This window comes from Larimichthys crocea, chromosome XVII, assembly GCF_000972845.2.
Source record: "Larimichthys crocea isolate SSNF chromosome XVII, L_crocea_2.0, whole genome shotgun sequence".
Classification (NCBI taxonomy): domain Eukaryota; kingdom Metazoa; phylum Chordata; class Actinopteri; family Sciaenidae; genus Larimichthys; species Larimichthys crocea.
The window spans coordinates 25,631,545-25,652,014 of NC_040027.1; the positions used below are offsets into that span (position 1 = coordinate 25,631,545).

General features: G+C 43.0%; 2 protein-coding genes across 10 annotated transcripts in view; one reads left to right on the forward strand and one right to left on the reverse strand.

Annotated features, from left to right (window-relative positions):
* szt2 (SZT2 subunit of KICSTOR complex) overlaps window positions 1-12,788 on the reverse strand; it is an 87,622-nt gene extending 74,834 nt beyond the window's left edge. For all 9 annotated transcript variants that reach the window (XM_027289939.1, XM_027289936.1, XM_019278985.2 and 6 more), the window contains exons 1-17: window positions 12,574-12,788; window positions 11,743-11,868; window positions 10,016-10,189; window positions 7,652-7,822; window positions 6,674-6,796; window positions 5,926-6,088; window positions 4,945-5,051; window positions 4,347-4,557; window positions 3,438-3,608; window positions 3,125-3,356; window positions 2,865-2,994; window positions 1,908-2,053; window positions 1,614-1,766; window positions 993-1,107; window positions 663-868; window positions 348-584; window positions 127-205 (exon numbers count right to left, since the gene is read on the reverse strand). In XM_027289939.1, the coding sequence (XP_027145740.1) occupies window positions 127-205; window positions 348-584; window positions 663-868; window positions 993-1,107; window positions 1,614-1,766; window positions 1,908-2,053; window positions 2,865-2,994; window positions 3,125-3,356; window positions 3,438-3,608; window positions 4,347-4,557; window positions 4,945-5,051; window positions 5,926-6,088; window positions 6,674-6,796; window positions 7,652-7,822; window positions 10,016-10,189; window positions 11,743-11,868; window positions 12,574-12,597 (2,568 nt within the window). In that variant the 5' untranslated portion in view covers window positions 12,598-12,788. The remainder of the gene's footprint in view (window positions 1-126; window positions 206-347; window positions 585-662; window positions 869-992; window positions 1,108-1,613; window positions 1,767-1,907; window positions 2,054-2,864; window positions 2,995-3,124; window positions 3,357-3,437; window positions 3,609-4,346; window positions 4,558-4,944; window positions 5,052-5,925; window positions 6,089-6,673; window positions 6,797-7,651; window positions 7,823-10,015; window positions 10,190-11,742; window positions 11,869-12,573) is intronic.
* Window positions 12,789-14,575: 1,787 nt separating this feature from the next.
* On the forward strand, window positions 14,576-20,216 carry ddx10 (DEAD (Asp-Glu-Ala-Asp) box polypeptide 10). Its single transcript, XM_027290448.1, has 2 exons — window positions 14,576-16,076; window positions 17,698-20,216. The coding sequence occupies exons 1-2, from the start codon at window positions 14,727-14,729 to the stop codon at window positions 18,892-18,894; spliced, it is 2,547 nt and encodes an 848-aa protein (XP_027146249.1). The 5' UTR covers window positions 14,576-14,726; the 3' UTR covers window positions 18,895-20,216.
* The last annotated feature ends 254 nt before the right edge of the window (window positions 20,217-20,470 follow it).

Sequence of the window (20,470 nt, forward strand, 5' to 3'; positions counted from 1 at the left end):
CAATTCCGTGCAGGCAGATTAGGACGAGCAGTAATAGCGCACATAAACATTACAGTGCTGAAAATAAAACCAAACAAATGATGCAAGTGGAAGAACTGTGTGATTTGGTGTCCTGCTGTTCTTTACCTTCATCGGCAGTTCGATTACCATGTTAACGATGCCCTCTCCACTGGCAGCAAAGTGAAAGCCTTCTGACAGGCGGATCCTGCGCAAACATCAAGAGAACATCAAAACAACCCGGCTGCTGATTCTCTGAGCATTTATGAGATAAACAGTTTGACTTCAGACTAATATATAAAGAAATTGGAGATATTTTGGGTATAAGCTAAATAAGTGTGTGAGCTCACTCAGACAGCATAGACAGGATGTGAGCCACAGCCTGCATGGCCACAGTCGATCCCTGGCTGCTCTGCACGGCCCACACCCAACGCTGGTGCAGGAAGTAACGGGACAGAGAGGCCAGGGTGGAGGAAGCTGTCCGGTTGGCTGCCATGCTGAGGGGCACAGTGCTGTTGGAGGGCTGAGGAAAGTTCTCCATGTTGAAAATAAACGGAGTCCTGAAGTCCAACGGCAGCTTCTCATACCTGCAAATCACCTGCAGTTTATTCATCCTTTTAATGGAAGAAGTGTCAGGCTTGTGGCGTGTCATATGCCTTACTCACCTTATGAGCAGCTTCTCCAGAGGCTTGTTGAGCACCACCACACAGGGTCTGTCTGACAGTGCGGGCTTGGGAGCAGGGATGGAGGGAGATTTGGACGGCGACGGATGGCTGACGTTTTTCCTCTTGGTTTTCGGAGTCGCCTCTTTGTTCTGAACGCGGTGAGGGAAGCGGAGTTTGAGGATCTGCTCTCGCAGCTCATCCACAATCTGATGAAAGACACACACACAATACGTCACCCGTGAGGTCAGAGTAAACACAAACTGTCTGTAGTCGCATTCAATCGACAGGATCTGTACTGTGTTAGCGCCCTGTCTGTCTGACTCTTTGTACCTTGTTTCTAACGTGGGCTGGTGTGCCGATGGGGAAGCCCAGACGCAGCACCATGCAGGGTGTCTTGGAGATGAGACGGACCAGGTAGAAGGATGTGGGAGGCTGGTCAGAAGAACTGTGGAGACAGAATTCAATGAATGTCACTGAAGCTGGCTGTGACCCTAGGCAGTGTTACTTCACCCTCTTTGGTTTGCCATGTGGCCACATCTTTGACCATTCTTCCTGCACGGATTATTAGATTTAAAGGGTAAACCCCTGATATGACAGTGTTTAGTACTTCGTATAAAGACAATCTTTGGATGAAACTCAATTTTGTGCAGCAGAAATACATATTTTGATTTCTTATAATCATGTTGGTACTTTCTCATATTTCTGTTGAGATCCCTCCAAGGGTCCCAGATTGGAAAGCACTGATCTATGGGCCGTGTTCCACACATCTTAAGGGGAATTTACTTTGAGTATGATCAAAACCAAAGATTCTAAATGTTAACCACCAATCAACATAAACACACATTTATAGTTAATAATCTTAGTGCCAGTTCTTCCAGCTCTGGATGACATGTGTATTTCCAGTAGCAAATGAAGGGCAGGTGTCAGTGCTCTTCACATCTGCTGTCTCACCTGTATATGAGTTTAACATACGAGTAACCCTCCACCAGCACGAAGCTGCTCCAGTCCCGCAGCAGTGATGTGAGGGCTGAGTGCGAGATACGACACTGAATGGTGCTGTAGCGTCCATTGTTTCCAGCTGTGTGCAGGTGTTTGGGGACAGGCCTGGGGATAAACAGAGGCAAACAAAGATGGCGAATAACAAATATAAACATCAAGCGTTTGCATCATCCACATAAATATCCCTCTTATATCTGGTCTAGTTGGTGTCAGTGGTCTTTGTCTATAAATTGTTTTTTTCCTCACATGTCATGTTCAAGGATGATAGCGATGCGATGCATGTGCAGCCATCTCTGCCAGAAGTTAGCGTCCATGGAGAGGATGGGCTTCCAGTAGGAAGCAAACTGAGACTGAGAGGAGTCTTTGGATCCGCTGTGCTGCAACGACAGGACCTGGAAAAAAGAAGAGAGAGTTCAGTTGAAAAGCCCGAGGCTAACAGGGGAAGGCAGACAGAGATAGATTTTGTTGTCTTCCTAATCATCATCAGGTTGTGGTGGAGGCAGACAACATGTTGGATCAGTGTTTTCATCAGTGAATCCCAAAAGAGGTGAGGCAGGGGACAGTGAAGTAGACTAGTCGATGAACTGTTTATCAGCAGGCTGTGCTGTTTTCATGCTGCTGTGTGAGCTGGTTGTCAACATGCTTTAACCTTAATCTGAGTAGATGCCTTCACCACAAAAGAACCCCGAACAGATTAAAGTTATCCATGTAGTCAGCTGCAGGTTTTGCTGAGTCATGTATTCAGTATTGGATAAGAGTGTGTTGAACCTGCTGGCAGTGGTCCACTAATGAAACACTGGGCTTCCACTTTGTCAAGTTCAATGAAACCCGACTGCTCTCTGTAGACATTAATTGCCCCCAACATTAATTACCCATTCATTTTTTAAGGTGTTCAGATGTTCAGATTCTCTTCTGTCACGGATAACAGCACCTCTGCAGCAACATGTTTTAACTGTCTTACCATTTATATAGTTCCTGAAAGAAAACGTTACAAGTTGAACTGTCTCTTTAGATATTTCTTCTACCTTTTTTTCACCGCCTTAAGCCGGTTCTGATCAGCACCCATGTCCATGTTTGTCTCAGGTTGACTGTTTTCTAGCTGTAATTTACAGGTTGACTGGGTTTCTGTGTTTGTGTCCGTAACATACAAGAATGTCAATGTGTTTTCAACATACTGGTATGATCAGTGAAGGTGCACCATACCGGAGTAGTAGAGCCGGGAGGGATGTAGAACAGAGGAACTCCGTTTTTGGTGCTCTCAGGAATCATGTAGTTCTCAGGGATTGAATTGAAAGACTGCAGGTGCACCAACATCTGATCAGTCTGGTTGATGCTGGAAGGACACACAGGAATTTAGCTAACAACACATCCACCATTGAAAGAACATCAGCTGATCTCTATCAAATGTGTCATTGTTATTTTATGTTCTACATGAAGGTGGAGCTGCGCAGAGACTGGTGTACCTCTGCAGCGTGTTCCAGAAGCGTCGGATGACGGAGGTGCGGTATGGGCTGGTGATGGGTTTCCTCTGAGTACAGCTAATGTCGTGTAGGATGTCGTAGCTTCCCTCCATTGTCACCTCCACCCTGGTGGTTCTCTTGGCAGGGTCCAGCGGCCAGGAGGCGGCAGCCAAGTACTCGATGTGCATGTTGTGTTTCCACAGCAGCACCAGTTTCACCTCCAGCTGAGTCCCACCTTAAGAGAGGAGAGAGCTTCATTCTCTGCAAAGATGAGGATGACACACCTTTCAAACTTCAGACTTCTGTAGAGACAAACCTTTGGTGAGGCTGATCTCTCTGATGGTGTAGCCCTCTCTGAGTCGCACAGACACCACGCTGATTAAATGAGCGTGGACTTCTTTCTCCGTGTGCTTCTTCCTCCTCATGACCAGGGCGGGGTTACCGCTGGCTGACACCAGGTGCTCGTTGAACAGTTTGTGCTGAGAAACTGCAAAACAGTGAAGCGGTCAGTGTGCTTGATGTTAACCATCATGATCATTACAGACGTACCGTATGCTACACCATGAGGAACCTTTGTCCTATACATCGAAATGATTTTAAAATGCACTTAAAAGGCTGACAGACAGACGCAGGGATGGGCTTCTTGCTGCAGGACTAGCGAGTAATATTAGCTGGCTGCTGTGTAGCAGCTGTTAGCTAATGTTAGCTCAGTCTGTTATCCAGGCTTCCTGGACTTTGAGCTCAGAGCATGGGGGGAGTGTTAGTGTTTGTACCACAGTTAACACTTTGGACCACCAAGAAGAGATTTTCAGGCCGGGGCAGAAGGGAATAGTGACGAGAAGTGGAGCCGGTGTCATGCCAGAACCGGAGCTGCGTTCATGAAATAACAGGCTGAAATACAGACGCTAAGCTAGGCTTCTTGCTGTTTGACTAGTGAGTAATATTAGCTGGCTACTATGTATTGTGTTGTTGCGCTTGCTTGATGTTTGGCTATTAGCAAAGTTGTTGACTCATTAGTAAGTGATGTAATCCTAACAAACACACGCGTACAGCTGTCCATATTTACGATTTGGGATTACACTTGGAAACTAAATCAAACATTTCTATACGATGCTGCTTCAGATACATCTCACATTTCAAATTAGCTTTATGATTTTACAAAATTGCAATATTTTCACATCAATTCAGATCTGTCAGTAACGTAAGTATCTGCAAACAGACTCACCACAGAAGTACTCTGAGTTCATAGACTCGGGGGTCTTGAGGAAGGAATATGTTAAGAAGGCCTTATGGTAGGCATTCATCTCCTGACTGTTCAGGTCCACTTCAGGACAGCTGGGCAGGTATGAACCAAAGGTGGCTAATGAGATGAACTTCATCAGTTCTACGTTGGGGATGTAGCCAAAGCTGCAGTCGTAGGAGTACGCACCGCCAACCTGGACGTTCAAAGGAGAGCAGTTGAGATTCTGGATTGGTTTTTGTCACAGAAACCCTTGTACGTAACGTTTCTTTGAGTGGAGTTAATATAGAGTAATCTGGTTATTGGTATACCTGTTTGTATGCATGATTCCAACATTATCCATCAAATCTCAGCCTCTCATTTTTCTAACATCCAAGTCACAAAAAGCAGTTAAAGAGAAACCTGCTGCTCATTTTAAACAACTCCTAATTTGTCTACACAAATACAAATGCAGCAACACCTTTAAGCACAGAATGAAAACTACTGACAACACTGTCTAATGACTATTTTCAGTCTTACATCTGGAAAGGGAAGCTATATGAGTCAGTCAGAGCTGCAAACATCCAGATGTTGTCGTCTTTACCTGCACAAAGGAGCAGGCGATAGTTCCACTCCTGAGCTGGTTCAACAGGGTTTCACACACGGCTACATCAGGGACACTCGTCACTCCATCTGTAATTATAATGATACCTGAAGCACACACACACACACAGAAACAAGTTATAGTGTGAAGTGGGATAAAGTCACATGATGTGCTTTTAAAAGCACAATGCACTGCAAACAGATGTAAATACAGTACAACATGCACACTATTTAGAAAGAGACATTAAAAAGTGATGAACATGCTTGGTTTGTGGCTAAATGAAGTTACTGAGGCTGACTATTCATCAGCGATGATGGAAAACGAGCCAACAATGAACTTTTCCACAATGATGCAAGCAGTATCTGATCTCAAAGACACAGTTCAGTGGAACAGGCATGTGCGCTGTAAGCAGTCCAAACAGCATGATGTGTTTTGACTCATCAGTCTGTTTCTGTACACAATGGATCGGTTAGAGGGTTTAATTTCAGCTCTCACTGGTTCATCAGAGTTTTCATGTTCCTGAACAAACTCAGACATTCAAATCCTACCAAACAGTTTTTTTTACATCTCAGTAAAAAGTTCATATAGATGCAGAGCAGCTGTTCCACCACTCATCATGTCTCCTTTAAAGGAACTGAAAATGCCCCTTCCCTTCTTGAGAGTGTATGATACTTTAAACCTAAACCCACAGCAAACATGAATTCAAATAAATATTCTATTAAAATAAAATATAAATAAATATATCTATTAAAACTGCACAGGAGGAACTGGGTGATTTTGACTGGTGTCCCCCAGATTAAAAAGCACTAATTCAAACAAAAACATTGGCAGTCAGGAAAAATAAATAATGTCATTAGGACTGGGGTTAGAAAACATGTTAAACAAACCCTGGTTAATCTTTGAGTTACAGTGTTGACTGTTGGATGACAAACCCTTGGTGGAGAAACTTAATGACAACTTGGGTGCTTCAGACAAACCTACCTGCACTGGAGTTTGGGGGCAGCAACTGAAGGGCCAGGATGCCTTGGCGCACCATGCTGACGAGACCCATGTCAGCTGACACCATGGAAATGCCCTGTTTTCTGTGGGGCTGGTCATCCAGGGTGTTGCTATGAAGACCTGAGCTTTGGACTGGCTCCACCGACTAAAGACACGAGAAAGAAAAATAATAAGGATAATTTGTTGTCTTGCAGTGGGTCTTATATCAAAAAGTCTTGCATGTGCGCCAACTCCTGGGGACGGTATGCTTTTTCAGCACCCCGTGCAGCAACAACAACAACAGCAATGTAGCATAGCTTTGATATAGAATATCAAATCTCCAGCAACTGCTTTATTTTTAGAATGACAAACATGAGCCTCACAGGTGGAACATGTATTCATTAATACTGTCCTCTTAACAATGCTTTAAATTTATTATATGTAATATTATTTATTATTGTATATTATTTAAAATTTGAATGGAGTTGTTTTCAAGTGTTTCTGAACCTTAGATATGTTAAGACATCAGGACATTAGGCAGGTCACCGGCCAGTTAATCTGAATTTATTGAATGAGAATATGTTTGCCTCTGGAGTTATCAAGGTCATCTCCTGTTTCACTGAATTAGGCCTCCAGAAGGCTCAGACCTTCCCCTTAAACTTATGGATGAGATCTGTTGTTTTTTTATTAACAGCATCTGTCCTCATCTTTATTTTAAAATACAGTGTAAGTACTGTTCATAAACACTTGCCTGTTCGTGCTGCTGATGGAGGACTTGTGCGATGTTGCTCTCCACTGCTCTGAGCTGCTGATAGATGTGATGCAGGAACTCATCGAGGTCTGTTCTATCGAGCTGACAGCCCTGTACCAAAACCTGCAGGGAGGAAATCGAGGCTGTCAGAGGACGGCAATAACATCTACAGCAGCTTTGTGCATCATAGCTCTGTGCTTATATTTATTTTTAGTGACGCAAGTGCCCCATGGTTAAGAAGTTTAGGGGCAGAAAAAAATCTGTTTGAAGAACAAGTTTCAGGGACAAGCTGATTAAACTACAGAGCTCTAAATATGGGACGTCCTTGGGACCTAACAAAGGACAGAGACACACTGAGCTTTATTAATATAACAGTGTAGAGGCTGCTGATTACAAGAACTTTGGGGGGTTTATATTATTTTATCTAAGAAGCACTGCAAATACATCATACTGTAGTCAGGTCAGTATTAGCAATGTGCAATCAGAACAATTTCAATGTACAGAAAACAACACTGAATATGGACCATGTCTAACTGCTATACATCAACTGCTAATATGTTGTATAGCATGACAATGACAGCATCTACAACCTCTTGCCACCCCAAACTAGCTAGAATGCAATAACAGACAGGAAAAGACAGGTCACAAGTGAAGTGAGACAAGTCGTCAAGGTCCAGGCAGTCTACATTCAAAACACAGTATAGACATCAACGAACGAGTGCTGAATGAAGAATTGAGTTTGCAGTTCCAGTTAGGATTTCTTAAGTTAAGATAAGATAGAAGATGATACAGCCATATGTTTAGGAACTGCTCCTGTGATGAGAAGACAGGATTTTTCCTACCTTTGAAAATGAACTTGTTCTATTCAAGTTACTCTTTAAGGCATTTATTTCACATGATCCATTTCAAGGCTCCTGAGCATACTTTGTAAAACACCAGTTAACAAAAACAGGATGGCGTGTAAGTTGCTGTAACGACCTGATGGGAGGTGAGGCCAATAATTGACGAATACGCCAAGATGGTGACGAAGATCTTAGGCTTGAAAAACTGATCAGTTCCAGGGACTTGAAATGGTTGAGCCAGACCAGCCAAGCACCTTGACAAGGCGTGGAACACCTCATCGAAGATCATCTCTCCTGTGCTGTCGTCCTGCAGAACAGACAACAGAACACAACTCAAACACAAACTGACAACTCTTTTCTGCGCTCAGTAACTTCTAAAGCATCTTCTGCCAGAGTAACGGAGACTGTACTCTTGAGTTAAAGTCCAAACAGCTGTAAAACAAAAAAAAAAAACATGATATTGACCTGTGATGGGTTTTTTTTTAACAGAAACACATAACATGAATATTTCTGTAGGCGATCCATTCATTTCATTATTACAGATACATTTCTCCGCTTGGCCACTTGGGGGCAGAACATCCCAACAAACTGAACATCACACATTTGCTCACATTTCATCAGTTTTCACTGTTGGACAAACTACAGTCTAAAACTGATGACACTGAATCAAACATATACAGTAGAAGAGCCACCGCAGAATGTAGGTCTACAGGAAGAACATTCCTTAGTGTTGGAGCCACCACTTCAAAGACATGGTGACCTTTTGTTTTTAAATCGTGTACAGGGGGCAAGTAAGCCCTGGTCAGAAGATCCAAGTGACCTGCATATTGCAGATGTATTCTTGTGCCTGACTGTGCAGAGCTCTATATGTGAACAGAAGAACTTTAAAATGAATCCTGATTGGAATTCAGTGTAAAGCAGATAATATGGGAGTGATGTGAGCTGTATTTTCTTCGACCTGGTCAACAGTCCTGCTAGTTCTGATAGTACAAAGACACCTTATTCAGGCAGGTAAAAACAGAGTTACGATAATCTAGATATAAGATACAAGACATAAAGGCTTGAATTATCATTTGTAGTTTAGGTTGTGATATAACTGTCCTATGTTTGGCAATGTTTCTCAGGTAGAAGAGGTTGAAGTGTATAGCCTGATGGAAAATAACAACAAGATTTCTAAGAGAAGACTTTACAGCTGGAGAGAGAGACAATGCACTGAGCAACCTTGCATCGGATGCAATAAAATGAATGAATTCAGATTTTTTTCTGTTTTGTTTAGTTCTGGCAGCTTTTTAGACTCATAAAGCCTAAAAGACACATACGGTTACGCATCATCAGCAGATAAGTGATACATTTAAAATTGCTATTGATATAACTTAACAGAAGCATATATAAGGTAAATAAAAAAGCACCCAACACAGAACCCTGTGGCACACCACAGGACAGAGCAGCTGTTTATGACATGTACGGACAGTGACAGAAAGACAGAAGTGAAACAGAAAAACTTCTATCTGAGAGATAGGAAGAGAACCAGTCAAGGGTGCTCCCAGAGACACCCATCCTCTCCACAAGCCTTTTAATCAGGATACAGTCAAGGTAATGGTAATTTAACATCAACACAAGGTGAAAAGAAATTAATTGGTCATATAATTTAAATTTTCCATTTGCTGTGCGTCTGGTGCAGAAGGGGTTAAAAATAATACAGCAATAACGTGACTGACAGAGCATAATACAGATGTAAAAATGAAGAGAGAAGTGAAACTTAACTTTTGTATGCCTCTGTTATGTGATTCTTTTTAATTCTGTGTTGTGACAGTGGTGCATTGATTCATGTCAACTACAGTTGACATGAATCTGTGTCTGGAGTCTCATATGAAGCAGTCAAACAATAATAAATAATAAACTGTCTGAAAGGGGTGGAATTGTGTTTTAAGAGTCCATGTTGATTCTATCTGATGACCCAGTTTAATAAAATCCTTCTTATGACACCCGTTTTAGCTTCTGAGCACTGGACAAACTGAAATTCTGCCCTAATGATGTCTGTAGATAAAATTTCAGGGTTACATTTCATCCTGTTGGGAACATTTGACAATGTATCCAATATCCAGGCATTTCAATCTGGACAGGCTTTTAATGATCTAGACGCTGATATGTCCAAATTGTAACTGTACAATCATAACTCGATGGAAATCACTTAACAGCACCTGGTGTCCCCTGAGATTTCTCTGTGCTCTGTATACACTGATACTTAAAAAGAGACATCTTTGCTTTGACCAGTCCAGTCTTCACATTGATATGCCAGCAGGTCTTGGTTACACTGGCAAGTAGCACACTAAAGATATGCATAGCTGCAAACTGGAGCAGCCAAGAGACTAGGAACCCATGGGCAATGCAGCATAGGTCATGTCCTCAGAGTGAACCAGCTCAGGTTTATAATAAATGTTCTGTAGATATTATACAACCCTGAACAGTTATCACCCGTTAAAGTGTGTTCAAGTCTTACCACTATCCCTGTGGAGGGGCTGAGGTCCAGTTCGATGATGAAGCGGTACCTCCGGGCCAGGAAAGTGGCCCGAGTGGACGGCATCAACATGTAGGGGTACATGGTGGGGGAGAAATCCGACTGCCATCCTTTAGGTAAGATGCTCAGTAAGTCCAATTCATTCTCTGAGTTCAACTGTAATAAAGAGAGTCCAACGGGACATCATCATTTATGTAGTTCTGGACTACACAAGCATTTGTCAGCCTGCTACTTCTGTTTTTATATCATACACCATTTCTTAGGGATATGTCACACATATGTCATACTGTATTGGTATGGTTCTGTTTTATTTTTACCAGCATGGTGCACATGATAACAGCACATCACTCCTGTTCTGGTATTTACCAGTGGCATATGTTAATCCTTATTATACAACAAGTAGGGCCGGCCGAGCAATGAGATTGGTCAACTAGACATTTAAAATGTGCTCAAATCAGCATGACAGCACACCTGACTCGCAAGTAAAGAAATGTTTATTTTGAGAGCAAATTGCCCCATAACATGAATATCTTTTGATGATATATTTTATTTAGGTTGGTAATTATTGTATTTTTTTTGTACAATATTACACTCAAAGTGAGCTTTAACTTATTATTGGCATTTCACTGATGCGGCCCGTTAGCTGAATAAATACTGAATTAATACTGCACATATAGACATTAAACTGCTTTGCTAAGTCCTAAGTCCATGAACTTCACATTTATTTTTAAGCTAGCGCTGTATCAGTGACTCACCGGAACAGCTGATGGAGGATGACCCAAACATTTCCAGTAACTCCACAGCGTTGTAAAGGTCAAAAGTCAAAATATATTGAACAAATATATGGAATCAAAATGAACAACATGTTTTTATCTAATGTAATATTCCTCTTCAGTCCATATTAATCCACCTTTAGTCTTTAATATTTTCTCTGAGCTCACTAAACTGTTTGATCTCTGACGTGCTGCACATTAATGAGGTACACACCTGTATTAACGAGGTACACACCTGTATTAACAAGGTACACACCTGTATTAACGAGGCACACACCTGTATTAACGAGGCAGTCCAACAGCTCTGTAACACAGAATATTCATTAAAGAAAGCTGAAATTGTAAATTCATATGTATTACTTTATTAAAGTTGACTTCCAGTGGACTTATTCATATTTGTTTACATGTTATAGATTTTGTGGAGATGGAGGAGTAATATTTTTAGTGATGAGTCAGGTGTGCAGTCATGCTGATTTGAGCACATTCTAAATGTCTAGTTGAGCAATCACATTGCTCGGTCGGAAGCTACTTGTTGTATAATGCTTAGTCAGCATTTACCGTCCTGCTTCACTGATAGCTACCATAACTTTCACCTAAGTAACTTCACAAAAATCAGGCGCATCCCATCTCACAAAGATTCAGAAAAAAATAGTCCACGCATTTGTTACTTTTAGATTGCCTAGAAATCTTTTCATGGTCTGCATCTTCATCAGAGTTCACAGTAGCCTGTTACCTCTCTAGAACACTGTGCTCTCAGAACACAGGGTTCCTTGTGGTTCATATATATATATATTTATATCTCCACACACCCATGTCTCATGAATGTATGTTACGAACTCAGCTTTAGTTTTTCCATCTTTCTCGTCTCACAGATTCTGTGTGGTCTTGCTTGATGTCAACATTGACAACCTTAAAAGGGAAGCAGTGTTAACTCACCAGTTCAGGCTTCGAGGCTGGCCAGATGACTTGGTTGAGTTTACCAAGGAACCACGCCAGGCGCACATTCCTAGAGATGCGATACTCCTCCTTCATCAGCAGGTAGATCTGGTCAGCCTCCTCCACCTTGACCACAACAAACACAGTAGACACACATGAGGTACACAGCTATGAGCACTACAACACTGACTTACTTGGCTGAACTTCATTTAGTTTCCAACACCAGACTCCATTAAAAAATCTGACACTTTAAACTCAAACACGTTTCTTCACTCCCAAATTTGAACTGCTGCAAAAATACAATGAATAATTATGTTCATTAATGAACTTAGCACTGTTCGGCAATGGCCACCATCAACTTTCCACTTTGATAAACTGCCTTCTTCCTGTTGTGGCTGACATGAAGTGTGCACCAAACTCACTGTATCTTTGTTTAGCTCATTTACAACACGTCAAATACGTCGTAATAACTTAAATACACGTTTGCCGTTGAACAAATCAACACTTGAATCATTTTAATAATGAACTCTTGTGGTGTTTGGCACTGTCTTGTTCTCCTCATTGAACCAAAACACTGTGAGAAACAGTCCCAGCTCTAAACTTCAATGTATCCGGTGCAGCTAGCCGCTGAGCTAACGCGCGGCTAACACAAGTTAGTGTCGGTCCGCGGTGGTCAGCACAGCCCCGACCGTCTGCGTGTGTGCCCGCACTTTAAACAACACTTTGCCCGCTCCCGACCGTCACGACAAACAGCCACACTGAAAACATGCACTGCCCCAACCCAAACCAATGCAAACCTGTGCTGTGACTGCAGCTGAGAGCTAACCTTACCTCATTGTCCTGTCTCTCTGCCATGCCGTGTCTCTCATAGGGACTGCGGGGAGGTCAGCGAGCCTCAGGGGACGAATATTCACTCGGATTCTGTGCGAAATAATCTGTCCCGACACTTGTTTATCATCTGTCTCGTCTGTTGATCAGGTGTTAGCAGAACAGGTGTCAAGCTCAAACAGGGAGACTGCGCATACACCTTCCGGTCATGCCTTACAAAATAAAACGTATGAAACGTAGAGCGTCTCCAGGTAACGTCACATCAGCGTCAGCTATTCCATGTAGATGTTATATTGAATATATATTGTAACTTATATCATAAAAAACGTCTATTAACATTAACGTGTCATTCATAAAATGTGTATATATATTCTATTATATATCATTTAGTTACAAACGTGTTATTTTTCACAGTAACCATTAGTTAGACCACAGGTTTTATTCTTCAACACAAGTCATATAGTTTTGTTTTGAAATGACATTCATGAAACTTCCGTCAATCTTGTTTTCAAGCGGCATGTGATCCGGAAGTGTCACCGTTTCTTTTTTTTCCCCCTGTGTGACAAACAAACAAACAAACAGCTGACTACTGAAAACAAGAGAACTGATTTAACATGACAAATACATTAAATAAATTATATTCTTTAACATGCAGATACGTGCATTTTATGTATATACATGTTTTCTTCCATTTCAGCAACTTCCCACCTCATATTTGATATTTGATGTTTGATATTTGATGAATCCCTGAGGGGTTTGCCCAGAGTCGAGTCTTCCAGGTGGCTCTTATTTCTCAGCGTCAGATCACATTGTTGATTTTTTACTCTGAATAACAGAATGTTGAATATTTATAGACAGATTCACGCTGAAGACTTATAGGGTGAACACTGGTGTATTATTTATTATCTTTATTATCAGTATACTGTATATCATCATATATATTGGATAAAGGCAAAACTGAACAGACACAAGTCTAAAAAAATACTCAATACTCAATTAGATAGATTAGATTACATTAGAATCAACCTAGTAGTCATACGTTAAAATGAACCTGAGATAAATCTAAATTCAATATGTATACAGAGATGAAGCGTTTGTAAAGAAATTAAACATTTGCATAGAAAATAAATATATAACTGTGTTAAAAAGTGAACCCGTGCTAACATATATACAAATAGAAAAGTATAACCGTAGAAACAGAAATGTTTTATAAAAATATGAACTAGAACTACAATTATCGATTTGCTTAATTTCCATTTTAAGGTTTTACAGATAGAGGTAGAAGAAATGCAGATTGCAGTAATTTAAAAAAATGCAACGCTGACAAAGAATGACGTAATAAGGAGGTGAAGGGCTAATAAACGCTCTAATTGGTCTTTACTAACTTTAATTTCTTATTTTGAATACAAAGAAAAGAAACTACATATTATTGTCAACATCTATATTTTATTAGGGAAATTTCACACCCATAAATGTAAATGTCAAGATTCATCAACGTCATTGAAGCTTTTTTTGATTGAAGTTTCAACGTCATTGAAGCTTTTTTTGATTGAAGTTGATGATTATTAAGTCTATTTTAAGTTAATTACTAATAAGAAATGTCTATCTATAATGAATATTCATGCAGATATTTCCAACCAGTAACCTGTCACAACAGTTTTAACTAAGTCTAACACATCTGTGTTTTAGATTTGCTTTTTCTGTTTTCATGCTTCTCCCTTTTGATCATTATTATACTGTCATGTAACTATGCTGGTGCCATGTTACTATTGTACAATGTGAACGAGTATGACTGAATTCTTTATTTGTTTGTTCTTTCAATAAAGTTTGGGGTAAAAACGTTACTTTTGCATCTGTTGCACTTTATTTAATGTCAATTTTGTTCTTGTATATACCTTTATATTTATATATATCTATATATATTCCCCCTGGGATTATTATTAAAGTATTTCTGATTCTGATTAATTAGTCTAATTTGTAGTCTTTTGCCTTGCAGGTAACACTCGGGGCAAATTGGCCCCACCCAATAGTGTCGCGTGGTAATTACGTCATTCTAAATGCGCCGTGGTCCTGTTTTTCCCACGCTGTACACACACACGGGGGAGAGTGTTCGCGTGTCCGTGTCCGCGTGTTTTTAACTCTCCGTTCGTCTTGACATGGAGAAGAAAGGCTCGAGCTCCTTCGGGAAGAAGCCCAAGCCCGCGAAGATGAAAGATGGCGCCGACCCCGTGAAAAACTTCGAGAAGTGGAAGAAAAAATACAACAAGACGAAAACACGCGTGAAGAGGGAGAGGGCGCAGAAGAAGAAGCCCGAGTGGCAGGTGGAGCGGGAGTACATCGACAGGCTGGTCAGCAGGTACGGCGACATCAGCAACAAGGACGTGGTCAAGTTCTCAGACTTCCCCATCTCGAAGAAGACCCTGCTGGGCCTGCAGGAGGCTCAGTACCGGCAGCCCACCGAGATCCAGAGGCAGACCGTCGGCTTCGCTCTGCAGGGGAAAGACGTCCTCGGCGCGGCTAAGACCGGCTCTGGGAAGACGTTAGCCTTCCTCATACCGGTGCTGGAGTGTCTGTTCCGCCAGCAGTGGACCTCCATGGACGGCCTCGGTGCTCTCATCATATCCCCCACCAGAGAGCTCGCCTATCAGACCTTCGAAGTCCTCCGCAAGGTGGGCAAGAACCACGAGTTCTCTGCGGGGCTCATCATCGGCGGCAAAGACCTCAAGAGCGAGTCGGAGAGGATCCAGCACACCAACATCGTCATCTGCACCCCGGGCCGGCTGCTCCAGCACATGGACGAGACGGCCACCTTCCACGCCTCCAACCTCCACATGCTGGTCCTGGATGAGGCGGACCGCATCCTGGACATGGGCTTCGCTGATACGCTCAACGCCATCGTGGAGAACCTCCCAAAGACCAGGCAGACGCTGCTGTTCTCCGCCACGCAGACCAAGTCGGTCAAAGACCTGGCCCGGCTCAGCCTCAAAGACCCGGAGTACGTGTGGGTTCACGAGAAGGCCAAGTTCAGCACCCCGGCCACGCTGGAGCAGAACTACGTGGTGTGTGAGCTCCATCAGAAGGTCAACATGCTCTTCTCGTTCATCAGGAGCCACCTGAAGAAGAAGATCATCGTCTTCTTTGCCTGCTGCAAGGAGGTGCAGTACCTGTTCCGGGTCTTCTGCCGCCTCAGACCCGGGATGCCCATTCTGGCTCTGCACGGCAAACAGCAGCAGATGAAGAGAGTGGAGGTCTACAACGACTTCCTCAAGAAGAACAACGCCGTGCTCTTCGCCACCGACATAGCCGCCAGAGGCCTGGACTTCCCCGCCGTCAACTGGGTGCTGCAGTTCGACTGTCCGGAGGACGCAGACACCTACATCCACAGGGTGGGCCGCACCGCCAGGTACAAGGAGGGCGGAGAGGCCCTGCTGCTGCTGCTGCCCTCAGAAGAGAAAGGCATGACCAGCCAGCTGCAGGAGAAGAAGGTCCCCATCAATAAGATCCAGGTCAGCGTCACGGTGCACACACAGTGCAGGCAGCGGAATGTAATTCAGTCATTCAGTCTTTATTTATATTAGTATTTAAACTTATTATTATTATGTGTGGATAAGATAAGAGATGAGATTTTAAGTGACTTTAATGATCCCACGCTGTCATGATGGTGTTACTCAGTCAGTCTGACTGTTGGAATGAAGGACCTGTCAGAACTCCTTCTTACATGGTGGGTGTAGCAGTCTGTTGCTGAAGGAGCTGTTTAAGGCCTCCACAGTGTCGTACAGGGGATGAGAGGAGTTCATAATGGATGTCAGCTTTGCTAACATCCTCCTCTCCATCTAGACCCCTTGACCAGTTTTTGAGTCTTTTTCTTATTATCATATAGGGATGCACCGATTGTGAAATTCTGGGCCGATACCGATGTTTAAAATAACAACTTGGCCGATGCCATGTTTTTTCTTTTTGTTATTTATTCCCTCTGTGCCACGGAAACATTACTGAACTGTCTTAAAAGTCTTCACCGCTCTTCATCGTACCATTCTTGAATGAGCACAAATTCAATCAGACATATTTATGAACCAAAAACAACCTTTAAGGGGCAGTCGGTAGCGTAGTGGGTTAGGCGGCCGCCCCGTGTGTAGAGGCTACAGTCCTTGCTGCAGCTGGCCCCAGTTTGAATCCATCGCATCGGATGGCCATTTACTGCGTGTCACTCCCCCTCTCTCTGCCCCCTGCTTCCTGTCTATCTTCAACTGTCCTATCATTAAAGGCATAAAAAAGGCCAAAAAAATAATCTTTAAAAAAACAAAAAAAACTTTTAATGTCTTTTTTTTTTTTTTACATTTAATATAACCCTAATACACATGACATGTTCTTTTCTAAAAAAATAACTTTCAAAACCCCTCCTAAATTGGTGTATAGCTAACTAATCAATGAAAAGATTTTTTTTACTTACACTGCCCATTTTGTAGGTTAAGGGTGGGCGGGGCCGGCGTGCGTGAGCTGAAGTTAGTGGGAGTGTCTGTTGTGAGTTTAGCGGGCACGTCAGCCAGAGCTGTAATGAGTGAGTGAGTGAGACTGCTGCCTGCTGAACAGAGGGTCGCAGGAAGAAGGATCTGAAGTGCCCGTGTTTTGGCTACAAAAACCCGCCATATAATCATCGGCCACTGCCATCAGTCAATGTTATATATTTGCCGATGGCAGTTAAGGAGGCGATACCGATGTTCAGCCGATGCATCCCTATTATCATATTTATCATTTCACTCAAATAGTAAACATTCTTCCCACAGCACAGTGGAGCTGAATGGTGTTTAGTTTGATCTGCAGCCTTAATATTCATTGAAATGAGCTCGTGTGGGGAGTATTTCTTGAAATGAAGACACCCCGTCATTCATTTTATTCTTGGTTTGTTCTCAGTAGTTGCTAATTTAGTCTTTTAAGGAGATGATGTAAGCAAGTTTAAATGCCACTGAAGAGCTGTTTGATGGGTTAGTCTGTTTGTTTCCAGGAAACAAGAAAGAGAAAAGAATGTGACCTGTGTGGAGGGCAAAAACTAAAAAGACTGAAGTGTTACTCACAAGAGAAACAAACAAACATCTGTATTCATTCGTGTCATTGTCTGACTGATTCCAGGTGAATGCAGAGAAGCTGCAGAACGTCCAGCAGAAGCTGGAGGCCTTCCTGGCTCAGGAGAAGGAGCAGAAGGAGAGAGCTCAGAGGTGTTTTGTTTCCTACCTGCGCTCCGTCTACCTGATGAAGAACAAAGAGGTGTTTGATGTCTTTAAACTTCAGCTCCACGAGTACGCGCTCTCTCTGGGCCTCGCTGTGGCTCCGAGGGTGCGCTTCTTGAACAAAGCCCAGGCCCAGAGAGCTGAGAAAGGAGGACAGAGGGAGGAAGAGGAGGAGGAGTCTGAAGAAGAGGAAGATCTGAAAAGCTTTAAGGCCCAGCTGAGAGGAAAAGTTCCTCACAAGGAAAGCCAGAGCTCCGAGTCAGAAGATTCAGGCGACGACGAGGAAAGCGGTGATGAAAAAGAGGCGGATCAGTCCAAGGCTCTGCTCCTGGGTGTGGATGGCGACAGCGAAGACGATGACGATTTAAAAGATCTGGAGCTGCTGACAGTCAAAAGAAAGGACGTCTTTAACCTGACGGGGGGTCAGGAGACGGAGGAGGAAGACTCTGACACGGATTCCAAAAAGAAAACTGTAAAAGAGACAAAGTTCAAAGAAGCCAAAAAGGCCCTCAAGAGAAACTTCCAGCTCAACACCAAAGTGACTTTCAGTGAAGAAGGACAGGCCGTGCAGCTGTGGCCGCCCGTCCAAAAGTCTGCGACTGCGGAAGAGGAAGACGAGGAAGAGGAGGTTTCGGGTATCAACGTGGAGAAGGCCAAGGAGAGGCTGAGACGCGAGGACCAGGAGTTCGACAAGCAGGAGTACAGGCGCAAAGTGAAGGCCAAACACAAGGAGCAGAAGCTGAAGGCCAAGGCAGCCAGGAGGGAGGCCAGCAAGCAGCAAGGAAAGAACTCTGACGAGGAAGAGGAGGACGACGTGGTGGCTTACCTGGCCAATCACAGCGAAGACGAATTCGACCCCAGCACCCTGCCAGACCCTGACAAACCGCGATCTGAGGACGAGGAGGAGGAGGACGAGGAGGATCAGATAAAGTCAGCTAAACGGCAGTACAGCAGTGAAAGCAGCGACGAGGAAGAGCTCACGGTAGCGAAGAAGAAGAGAGTTAGGCAGCAGGAGGAAGAGGGCGCTGTGTTGGACACCGGACTGTCTCTGGCTGAAGACGAGGAGTTAGTCTTACATTTGCTGGGAGGACGGAGGTAGAGACAGATGGAGAGGACGCTTCACAAACACTCTGAACTCATGAGTTAAATCAGTTTGAACAAAGTCAGAAATGAAATGACAAAAAATGTTCTTATGATTTTGTGTTAACAAAACCAATGACCTATTAATACTATACTGTACTATAATACAGATCATTTACTGCGGTCAGCACGTCCCCAGTTTGGACACAGGAGGAGCAGCATATCCATATACATTATTCACGAGTACGCTATATTAACAATATCTTCACTGCTTTACCCTGCTGTCAGACAGAGACTTTATATCACTGTCTCAGAGACCACCAGAGTCCTTCTACCGCTGCCTCAATCTGCAGCCACTAGCGTTAGTCCAGATGTAAACTAATGCAATAACTCTAACGAACTGGCCAGCAACTTCATGTTCTGTGAGGTAAGATCACTGTTTTGGTCAATGGAGTGTGGTGGCGTTCAAGAGAGAGGAGATTGATAATAAGTTTCCAGTGAGAAAGGCCCGTCTGACAGCAGGTTTAAGCAGTGTAAATATCCTAAATATAGTGTACACCTGGTCTATTGATTCTCTTCAGGTAGCTAAAAGAGGTTTTGTTGCTGCCCGTCCACAGCAGTGCATCACTTAGCTTCAACCAAGGAGAGTTCCTCTGTAGGTCAGCGGAGTACTGCGTCGCCTGTGTGTGGACATGACAGACTCACTCTTCATTCTCATATCATTAAATCTGTGATAGTAGCCGTCACTCACAAACTAACTCCAGCAGACCTGGATGTTAGTAACAGATGGTTTGATGATCCTCCTCCCTTCTTCTCTTAAAGTTCTCGTGTGTCGACTCACCCTTCATCATCATCGCAGAGACTGGAGGTGGAGTTATTGTTTGAACTTGTCTTTTCTCATGTTAACGATGTAATTTAATGTCAGAGTCTATCAGCATCTTGGGGTCAACTTGGATCACTGAGTGATTGTATTAAAGAATTTAATTACTCACTTTAATGGTTTGAAATTGAATTTGAACTTTTACATGACACCTTACAGCTGCATTCATCTCTGTGAATGAAGTTAACGCCATCACAAGTTAAGGTCTCAGTCTGCTTCAACTAGTTTGGCCAACGTGTCGTCCTGTCTACCACGTGTAAACTCAGTGTGTCTCCCTGTCCAGATGTCTCTCCAACAGGTATGTGTTTGTTGTGTCGACGTGATGAATCATAATCATCATAAGATACTTGCACACATTCTTCTCGAAAGCAGTCATACTGCTGCACTTGTCTTAGGAAGACAGTTAATCCCCGCCCACTTACACACCTGACCAATCACCACATGAAGAGCCTGACCGTCAGATTGTTACAGAAAGTTTTCAGGATGCCGTGGTCCTGATGATGTCCGCTACAAATATTATTTGTATTATTACCATTGTTACTACTTTTAGTCATATCTCCATCAAACATTACCTGTTACTTTTTTCTCTGTAGCCTGTGAAAGAGAAATGTGACGGAGGCTAACCTCATCAGAAAACCATACATTGATAACATGCAGACACAAAGCAGCACATAAATGATTGCAGAACAAATAATGTCTGGTTATTGTGTTTCAT

Bases quoted from the DNA above. Each gene is read 5' to 3' on its own strand.
- ddx10 (XM_027290448.1), top strand. From the start codon at position 14,727: ATGGAGAAGAAAGGCTCGAGCTCCTTCGGGAAGAAGCCCAAGCCCGCG. The intron at 16,077-17,697 runs GTCAGCGTCACG...GACTGATTCCAG, and splicing joins TCCCCATCAATAAGATCCAG to GTGAATGCAGAGAAGCTGCA.